The 10001-nt window shown below is 36.2% G+C and overlaps 1 protein-coding gene across 1 annotated transcript; it reads left to right on the top strand.

Moving 5' to 3' along the window:
• The first annotated feature begins 693 nt into the window (after positions 1 to 693).
• Positions 694 to 9515, top strand: LOC121265189 (probable mediator of RNA polymerase II transcription subunit 26b). Its single transcript, XM_041168701.1, has 10 exons — positions 694 to 3665; positions 4474 to 4962; positions 5098 to 5166; positions 6024 to 6106; positions 8280 to 8335; positions 8437 to 8546; positions 8688 to 8715; positions 8807 to 9015; positions 9102 to 9189; positions 9311 to 9515. The coding sequence occupies exons 1-10, from the start codon at positions 3651 to 3653 to the stop codon at positions 9433 to 9435; spliced, it is 1272 nt and encodes a 423-aa protein (XP_041024635.1). The 5' UTR covers positions 694 to 3650; the 3' UTR covers positions 9436 to 9515.
• Positions 9516 to 10001: the final 486 nt, after the last annotated feature.

Below are 10001 nucleotides of genomic sequence, written 5' to 3' on the forward strand. Positions count from 1 at the left end.
AAGGGTAGAATTAGGATTTTCGTGTGGGTCCATTTTATCTTTCAATATGTATAATACATGAATATGTATAATACATGTGTTTATGTTGAATAGAAAACACGTTAGTCCTAACATATAAAGACTAAGGTAGGTCTGGGGCTTTAAATGAGATATAAAATTTTAATTTGATATCATTTCATTCCATCTTATTTTATTTTTAAATAAAATTTAAATTTAAAATTTTTAAACTAATTATTACAAAATTTTCAAACTTTTAAATAAAAAATAATTTTAATTTTTTCAAATTCTTAAATAAAATAATATTATAAAACTATATTATTGTAATATTTTAATTTTATAATATTATTTATTTAACTTTTTCTTTATACATTTCCATAACTTAAAAAATATTCAACTCAAATTATTTTATTAATATTCACAAACTATTTATTACTATTCATAAAATTATCATATCATCTCACTCTTCAAATAAATCCTATCGAGTTGTATTTCATAAAAAAAATTTACAAAAATAAAATTTTAAAATTGATGTGATTAAATTTGATAGGTTAAATTTATTTTATACTAAAAAAAAATGAATCTTACGTTTCCTCTTTTTTTTTTTTAAAAAAAAAATTGTGTTTTAAATTTTTTTATTATTTTTATAGTAATGTCACGTCAATATAGCAAAATAAAAAAGCGGCATAGTAACATTTCATTTTTAAAAAAAATAAAATGATATTAACATCATCTCTACAGTGAACCCTAAACCAGAATTTTTCTCAACTTGATCCCAAAACCGATCGGTTTGCAGCGTAAGCCTTGAAGTTCTTCGGCAACGAGACTCTATTCCCTTCGAAGTTTCCTTTTGGGGACGAGAACGACATTGTTGATTTACTTAAGGGTTGGATTGCTTGCTGTTGCAGGCGAAATTATTGTCGTCGCGCGGGTTAAACGGACTTGCGGTTTTCCAAGTTGATGGAGCTTGAATTATATAACTCCCCGCCCAAATTCAACGACATGGCGTTTACGACGCTGGTTCGCAGGTCCTTGAACCAATATCTCTCTCGGCTAGTTCTCGTATTTGGAGGAGATTGAGTGCCTGACCTTGTTGGAGTATTTTGAACCTGTCGTTTAACTGTATGAGAACATTGCCGGACTTGGTAATTGGCATCGTTACGGTGGTGTGATTTGGAGAAGAGAAGTGGGAAAGAATTTTTGAGAAATGGCAATCTGGAGTAGAAAGGTGCATCCGACATTGTTGTGCATGGTGATGATGATGATTATAAAGACATTCCTTCTGGCGAAGGGGGGAGTGGTAATTTGTGCTTTGAAGTGGTGGCGAGGAGTTTAAATAATTCAGTTTTGAAATTCGCATACCCTCGAATCCAATGCAACCAGTAATGTGAATGCTCTGAGCATGAAGCTGGCGAGCAAGATGAAGGTTCCTCTTCAAAATTAATGAAAAGTGCCTCACTGTATTTTGATAGTGATCTCGATGACCCCAAACACGCAAAGTCTTGGAAACCAATGGCCGATTCCTCTTATTTATCACGTTTTGTAGCGCTGAGGACTCTACAGGATGGTTTCCCTTCATGTTATTGAGCATGCATCTTGACTCAAGCGAAGTCGTTCTCGTGGACAGCGGAAGGTTCCTCTTCAAAATTAATGAAAGGCTGGCGATTACGAGTTGTTAGAATATGCCGTTGATGGCTTTGAGGCTTCTGTTCATGGCCTGGAGATTCCATCACTGCTGTCTCTTTTCCTACCAGATCATTTTGGGGTAGTGATAAATGCTCTATAGTGGGAAAAATTGTGAAAAGCTGAATCGGGTTCAAAGCCCTCAGTCGTTACTTTAACTGGAAATAATGGCAATATTACTTCATTAACGAATCCAATTGCAGGAAATGTAGAAGAACTTATTAGCTTTTCTGATCCCTGTGAGAAATCCATCCATTCTATCAAAGCAAGACGAAATTCCATTACAGTTTCTATAGCTGCTCTGCAGTTTGGTATGTGCAGACATGGAGCAGCGCTCATGAAGTATCCATCTGACGGCATGCAAGCCTCGAATACCTTGTGAGCTTGTCGTCATGGGTTACCTGGATCTTATGCCCCATCCCAGGAAAATAATTCTCATCAAGAGGGCTGATTGATACTTGTAAAAAAATAAAATCAAGAGGGCTGATGCATGGGTTCGCATGGTAGTCGATGGTAACCTCATCTCTGTCTGATTTAATCGAAGAGTGTTTGTTTTCTTTTTCCTTTTATGGTAAGAATGTGTAATTTTCTGGGCTAGTCCTAACCTTGGGTTGTGCACTTCTTGGGGCAAACGGTAAACTGAAGTAGGGAAGCATTCCAAGTTTAATTTGGCAGCCCCAGGATTTCATATTAGTGCTGCTAAAGTCATAGATCAGATCAGCATTGATTGAAATATTAGGAAGAACGTAAATAAGGAAAAGGTCAGATGATAAAGTGCACTAACAGGGAACTTCGGAACGTGACTATGTTTGTTTCTCATTATCCCGCTAATATAAGTTATACAAAGAAAGAATAAACAGAAATGTATTGAATGTATTGGGAAGTTTGGGTACCCTGTGTTTGCATACAAGTTTGGCCTGGATTTTGGATTTGATTGAAGTTTGATTTTTGGACAGAATTCTCCTTGAATTTGGCCTATAAAGAATCAGGTCAGTTTGTGACAAAATTATGATGGAGGTTATCATACATTTAGCACTACTCTTGTTGAAACTATCTTTAGAGATTGAAGATAACAGACAGTGTGAAGAACTATTGTTCAAATGGCTTTGAATAGGCAGAGTTTTGGCAGGACACTGACCATGACAGGAACAAGAATTTCAGTATTCTCTTGAGAAACAATTGTTTGGAAAAGAGTTGGGTTATCTTCAAGGCGGCAGCTTTTCAAGCTCGGTTCATCAACCTTGTAGGATGTACTGGAGCGAACATTTTATCAGAAGTTTTCGAGTTGAATCTAAGGAGCCTGGATTTGGAGGGGGAAGCCAAGTCCAATGCTGATTGGTTTATTAATAAGGGTTTAGCAATAATATGAAAAAAAGAGACTTTATTATTGATATTTGAGCCAGGTGGTGGGTGTGTAAATCTTAATTAAGGGAAGTGTTTTTCTTTCTTTCTTGTTTTTATTTTAGCAAACCTTATTTCACAACATTTCAATACTAAATGTATCATGGGCTTCTTTCAATTAGCGTACTTTGTACGTCACCGTTTTATCTAAGTTTCTGTACATACATCAATGATCTTTAATCCATATATTGAATAGTGAATACAATACAAAATCGAATCTACCTCTATATATTTGAAGAGATTCATCTTTTACCACATTAAATTAGTTCCCCTGTTACTAACTAATGGGCAGAAAACAGTATTTCTTTCCATGAAATTGGCTCCTGCTACATTTATAATTGCAGGCAACGGAGAGGTCAAAATGTTTCACTCAGAGAAGACTTTTTAATGAAACATTGGAACAGCAAGGAGAAGAGAACTGTAGTAAGTCCCTCTCTGGCCAGGCCCCTACATTTATGGATGGTATTGTCAAATATCTGGAGTTCTAAGCTATTTATGGATGGTATTGTCAAATACCTGGAGTTCTCAGCTGTACCGTCTTACACAAAATTGGGCCAGCATCATCTTTGATGCTAGTACTAAAAGTAAGTCCATAAATGGCCGTAGCATTTAATGGAAATGCATTTACTAGGTGGGGAACTGAGGTCCAAAATGGAGACGTTTCCCTTCAATATCCCTTTTACGAACTTCACTTTCCTTGTATTTTCTCCATAACTGGGCAAGTAAGAGATTATATGTGGAAGTACTTAAAAGGATAACAGCAAAGAACCATTGCTTGCATTCCTCTATAGGGTTTTTTTTTTTCAAAACTGCTTAAAGTTCTGACATCTCTCTGGATTTTTCTTTAACTTCTTCGGCAGTTTTTTTTTTTTCATTTGCACCAAACCTTCGTCTTTTTCCCGAGTCACTCCCGAAACTGAAGAGATATTTCCATCGTTTCCTTCACCCTCTTTTTCTCCATCTGTTAAGAGTAACACATTTTTGGTCACGTCTGGTTTCTCATGTTGATCTGAGAATTGCCACGTCTTCTGTGCCCAACTGCATGTAAAAAATGAAGAAGAGAAAACAATGTACATTCAATGTACCTTGTCCTATATAGCTACTTCAAGTTTTAATCTTGAAACCACCGTTTCCAGTCTTGATTTTCATGTGACGGGCTTTGGTATGAAAATTCACACTACCCTCTTTCATTTTTGGTTTAAACCGTGAGATTTTGATAAAAGAAACAATATCAACTGATGCTGTGTTTGAAAAGTTTCGAGAGTTCTGAATACCCATCTGTATTTCATGACTTCTAACAAAAAACTTTCTTTACAAGAACAGTGAGATGTTTGAGTTTTGATTGAAACTATTCTGCTAGAATTCCCCATTTGATGATAGATTTTGTTTCAGGTTATCACCATGAAAGATAACAATCTGGAATACTGGAAAAGCTACTTTCAAGGAGTGGATTCTGGTATCTTTGAGATTATTGACCATGCAATCATGGTAGCAGCTACAGATCACCCAAAGGAGTTCATGCTCCAAAGGGGGCAGATCGCCGAGAAACTCTACTCATGCCAGTGGACTCAATGTTGCAGCCATGAACACAGTGTGGTAGCAGTGCCCAAAAAGACCAACAATGAAAATCTCAATTGTGAATGTGCATGTGGGAGGGCTAAGAGCGGGTTGACTGGCAGTGCTGGTGATCTGGAAATTGTTGGAGGTAGGCAGTCTAAGGTAGATAGCAGTAGGGATGATCATGCAGAGATGAAAACGAGCCAAGTGAGAAAATATACTTACAGCGAAGCTGAGGCCTTAACAGATGAGATTGATGAAGAGAATGAGATTATTGGCGAGGTTAGAAGAATCAAGGAGATTCTTGATAATAGTCAAGAGGAGGTTTGTTTGATTTGTTGCTTTAAAGGCATAATTCAGTTCTAGGGTATACTTAGATAAGACATTTGAGATGTGCCTTTGTTAGTTTGTTTCATTGTTTTGTTACAATTGCTTGTTCTTTGTTTCATTGCGGTGCAGTCTGAAACAGTGCTATTTGAGTCCTTAAGAAGGCTGCAATTGATGGTTCTTTCTGTTGAGGTTCTGCAGGTAAAAATGGACTCCATTTCAGGTTATCAATGTTGATTTTTCTCCACGTACAAGGAGTATCATTCATCGTCTAGATCTTTCGTTGTTAACTTAGCTTGCTGTTTTTAAACAATTCAAACCTCTAATGGCGCGCTTATTCTTTGTATAGAAACAAACCAAACACCATTACTCTCAATATAGTCTTTATTTAAAGTACTGTTTTTTTCCCTGTTCATTTCTTCTATAGAACTTAAAAGTAGTCTATTCTGAAATTGCAGTTTACAACTCTTGATATGAGTAATTTTAGTGGTGTCCGGTTAGTTTCCGAGTTTCTTGAAAACTCAGTGTCTCAATGTCTTACCATCCTCTATAACAATGTACACATTGATATTAAACATAGTTATTTCTGCTTTAGTTCGGCTTGGACAAAAGAATTCTTTGGGTTTCTCAAGGAGTTAATCTGTTCTTGAAACTGAATTTATAACAACTTTTTTGTTGACATTTTTCTATGTATACATGAACGTAAGCCATTAAGTTTCTTTTGTTATGAATCCTGTTTGTTATCACTTCAAAAGGAAACATTCCTTATATGTTGCATTCTTTTCTGATCAACTGTTTTGTCTCTTTTTTGTCTCTTATAGCACTTAAATTGGTTAATGCTTCACGTGCATGACGATTTACGAACATAGTGAAATGACGTCAAAAATGACGTCAACTCAGATTGATAAGACCATACGTTAGAATACATATGATCTTTCCTGTAATGATTCACTGGGAAACTATCCCATTTCCATGGAGCATTTTATCCCCCGCCATGGTATTTTCAACTTAATTAAGTTTTCTATGATGCCACGTGTGTTTGAGTTTTTTCCCTTCAGACAACAATGATAGGTAGGGCAGTTAATGCTCTTCGAGCTCACAGGTCAAAGCAGATTGGTCAGCTTGCACAGATACTTATTAGGTATGTATCTTCTGGTGCCTTCAGCTATTTACTCTTTACATCAGTAGTTATCCTCCCATACATGGACTTGAACTGATTATAATTTAATGCTCTTGTTTTATTTCTTTCTGAAAATACCAATAATTAAGGTTCTGTTTTTATCGTTTTTACCTCGTCGTATCTGATAGTGATATTTTCCGTATTAATTGCGTATTGAGGTTAATTATGACTCAACTTCTTTGTTTGATGTTAATACACATCTCAATTTGGTTTTGTAATTTATGAATGGATTTTGAATTATGTCTGCCATCTCTTTGGTAATTTACTGACCCGAAATTAGCAGCAGACATCATCAGGTGCCCCATTTTTTTTTTTTTGAGCTCTTAATGGCCTACCGATCTTTATGACGTGTCCACGGAGTTTTTGATATTAGGTGCATAACATTTATTAGCCGTATCCTTCCAGAGGACTCGAGAGGCGTTTAAGCACCGGAGCCTTTGCTCCTGGCCTATTGGCTGATGATAGGCTTCCTGTTCCTTTAATAGATACAGCATATATGATTTACTCTTGAAGTGCATTGCATTGATTTTAAATCTAGCATTGGAAATCAAAGAATTTAGCAGGTTTGTGCCATAGCCAAATAACTCTGCAAACTCAACGGTGTGCTTAAGCTAATGCTAGACAATTTGAGGTGTAATGAAGCAAATATATAAGGTCAATCAAGACACATTATGGATTACAAAATTAAGCTACTTTACACAGGTTACCTTTGATTTAAGTACTTAAATCTTTTCAACCTGATGGCGATTTTTTTCCACTTCTCAACATCAGCATATGACTGTATTTTATTGTTAGATGATCAAAAGAAGAGGAAAAGGAACTCATTTTCCTAATTTGGCAGTAATTAGAAGACTCAAGCTTTTGGAATGCATTCTACCATCATTATCCACTCTTATTAGAAGCAAGATCTTCTCCTAATCAATGAAGGCTTTCATTAGTGCGGTTTCCTGAATGGATATCTAGTTTCAGTTACCAATGCACAAACACCAAAGTAGTTAGAAAAAGATTGTAAGGGCAGTCTAAACTGGTTAAACATATGCCAAAAATTATGTCCCTTGTAGAAAAAGGAAAGAAGGTGAGAAAAGATTCTTCCTTTTGTAACGTTTTATTCTGATACATTTATCTTAGAGGGATGGTGAAGTGCCAAGTCAGATTGTAAAGCTTCATATATACATTTATCATAAAGACATGAGGAAACTAGAAAAGTGAGGCACCTAATCATGTCATTCTTTCCTAAGATTTAGGCTCCGTTTGGATATTGAGCTGAGTTGAGATGAGTTGAGTTATTTATGAATAGTAGTGAGTCGAGATGGAGTGAGTTTTGTGGGGCCTACCTAAGATGAGTTCAGATGTGTTTAGATGTTAAGATGAGTTCAGATATATTTATGGGAAGTTGAAAAAAGTTGTGAGTCCCACGTGTAAAGATATGTTGAGTTGAAAAATGTTGTGGGTCCCACGTATAAAGAAGTTTTGAGTTGATATGAGTTTAGTGATTTGAGAGTTGGGTGTTTGGATGTTAGACTCGACTTAAAATTATACTGAGTTCAGTCTAAGTTCCAAACAGGGCCTTACGGTCTAAATCCCAGACATCCACTGTACCTGACCTTTATACTTGAGTTTGGAAAATAAAAATTTTCCCCCTGTTACCTGGTGATGGGTGGGTGTTGGGTGCAAGTGATGAATTAAATTCATTTTGGAAATTTTAGTTACGAAATTCGAAACTTCACAGTAAACAGCATTTCTACTCTGGGACAATAATGCCTCTACTACTACTACTAGAACTCCATTGAACAAATCTTTCTTATGAATGGACTAACCAGTCAATAATAGTAAGGCTTTTACATTAAATAAAGCTCTAATGAGCTTCCAATACAGGGCTATTTAGTTGCAAAGATTGTATAAATATTAGAATGGGAATGGATGAAATGATATGGATTAAAACTTAAAAGATAAAGGGAAAAAAAAAGCTTCCCTCACCTTCAGACACGAGTTACATTAACATGAATTTGTCAGATACTCTCCAGCTTCTACCTCGGATGGTGGTGCTTAATTATTGAGGGTACAATGTGTTCAAACCCTAGAGAAGTGTACTACAGAAACATCTCTTAAAATTAACTGTTTTTGTTTCTTGCAGTGGTTGGAAGATAATGGTCAAGGATTGGCTTGCTGCTGCAGCAGCAACTGTTGCAGGTAATAAATCTAGGACCTTGTAAAAGCTTTTCATTTTCATTTAGCTATCCTTTATACAGACTGAAATACGATACCTTTGTTTGCTCATTGTTTTTGTGCAGAAGGTTCTGCAGACCCTAACCCTTCCACTGTTGTTCGCAAAGGTCTCCCTTCTCCTCCATTGGATGTAGGGGTTTTATTTGCCACTCAAACTCCAATAGAGCTCTCACAGGTATAGATCTTTGCTAGGTTTTTGAGGTTGGCATAATGGCTGTGGTACTTACCAAACAAGGGTAGTACAGTTGTGGGTTTTTTTTGTTATGTTCTTATTGTAAGCTGCTTCTTTGTGTTCTTTGATTGGCCTGATGCGAAGTTCTTTGACGGCATTGATGATGATGGAAGTAAGTAAATTATTAGATATTTGTTTTATCATTTATATATTTGTTCTGTTATTCTCTTAGACTAAAATCTTCAGTCATGAAAATTGTAAAGATCCTAAAAATAGCATGGAGTATGGTAAGAATCAAGAAAGTGGAAGCAAGCCCCAGCCAGGAAGTAAAAACTATACCAAGCAGAAGCCACTGCTTCCCAATAAGACCATGGCACCTAGCAATGAGAAGAAGTACCAGCTGATACTGCGAGAATCAGTCAATAATTTAACTGAACCCAGTAAAACTGAATCACCAGCCAGTCAACATGATGTAAGTAATTTGATTATTAAGTTTTTGCAGATTTCAACTTCACGTGTCAATCTCTATATTATCTGTTTTACTTTTTCATCATGCAGCATAAGCCTTTAGATGATGTGGAAATCCAAGCAAAACTTAAAGCTACAAAGAGGAAAATTCAAGACGGGTACCAACAAGCTGAGAAGGGTTTGTTTGCAATTATATAGTTTCATTTCCTTTTGGTTACAGCCTTTCTGGATAAAAGTTTGATTCCTGAACTTGACTATAAGCTTCGATTTTTCTTTTATATTTTCCTCTTCTTCAACAGCTAGAAACCAACGAAAAACGCAATTCATGGATTTCACTGAACTTCCTAAACAGGAGCCTGGTCCTAGAAACTGCCTTCTGAAACGCAAGAATAATTTCCGGCATGTCTCTAATGGAAGGCACTAACTTCTTGGTCTCCTCATATTGGGTTTCTATATGTTTATTTTCATCATCTTGTGTAAGTCAATAAGAGCAAACACTTGACCTGTACCAGGAGGTAGCTGAGAAGCTACCCTGTTAGAACCTGATTGCATTGCTTGATTATTTCAAGTAGATAAGAAACCCTTTGTCTGGTTTCACTTCATGCAGACATATAAGACTCGGGTAATGACCCGTGTTAAAAGAGCAGATATTCATACCATTGCTACTCATCTTTGTTACAACATTTTCATAGTTTTTTTTTTCAGTTGAATCAACTTTGCGGGATAAATGTTTTGCAGTTTTGCTGTTCACCATGCAGGCTCACCTGCTGTCAGTGTCCGGTCTCTATGTGATGGGAGGAGTTCTTTGAATGACCCTATATCTCTGGTTGTAAACTAGTTTTTAACTTGGTTGTTGGAACTTTTACAGAGGAACCAGCTACTAAATCTGGATTACGTAGAAGCAATGTCTTCACCAACTTCAGGTCACGATCACTAGAAACCCTCTTAATCCAAATGAACCTTCATTTGCACAAAAGTAGTTTTCAAAAG

This window comes from Juglans microcarpa x Juglans regia, chromosome 5D (genome assembly GCF_004785595.1).
Source record: "Juglans microcarpa x Juglans regia isolate MS1-56 chromosome 5D, Jm3101_v1.0, whole genome shotgun sequence".
Taxonomy (NCBI): domain Eukaryota; kingdom Viridiplantae; phylum Streptophyta; class Magnoliopsida; order Fagales; family Juglandaceae; genus Juglans; species Juglans microcarpa x Juglans regia.

Excerpts from the sequence above, each read along its gene's own strand:
- LOC121265189 (XM_041168701.1), top strand. Across the intron at positions 8,716-8,806 it reads CGGCATTGATGATGATGGAA|ATCCTAAAAATAGCATGGAG; the intron begins GTAAGTAAATTA and ends AAAATTGTAAAG. Across the intron at positions 9,016-9,101 it reads CACCAGCCAGTCAACATGAT|CATAAGCCTTTAGATGATGT; the intron begins GTAAGTAATTTG and ends TTCATCATGCAG.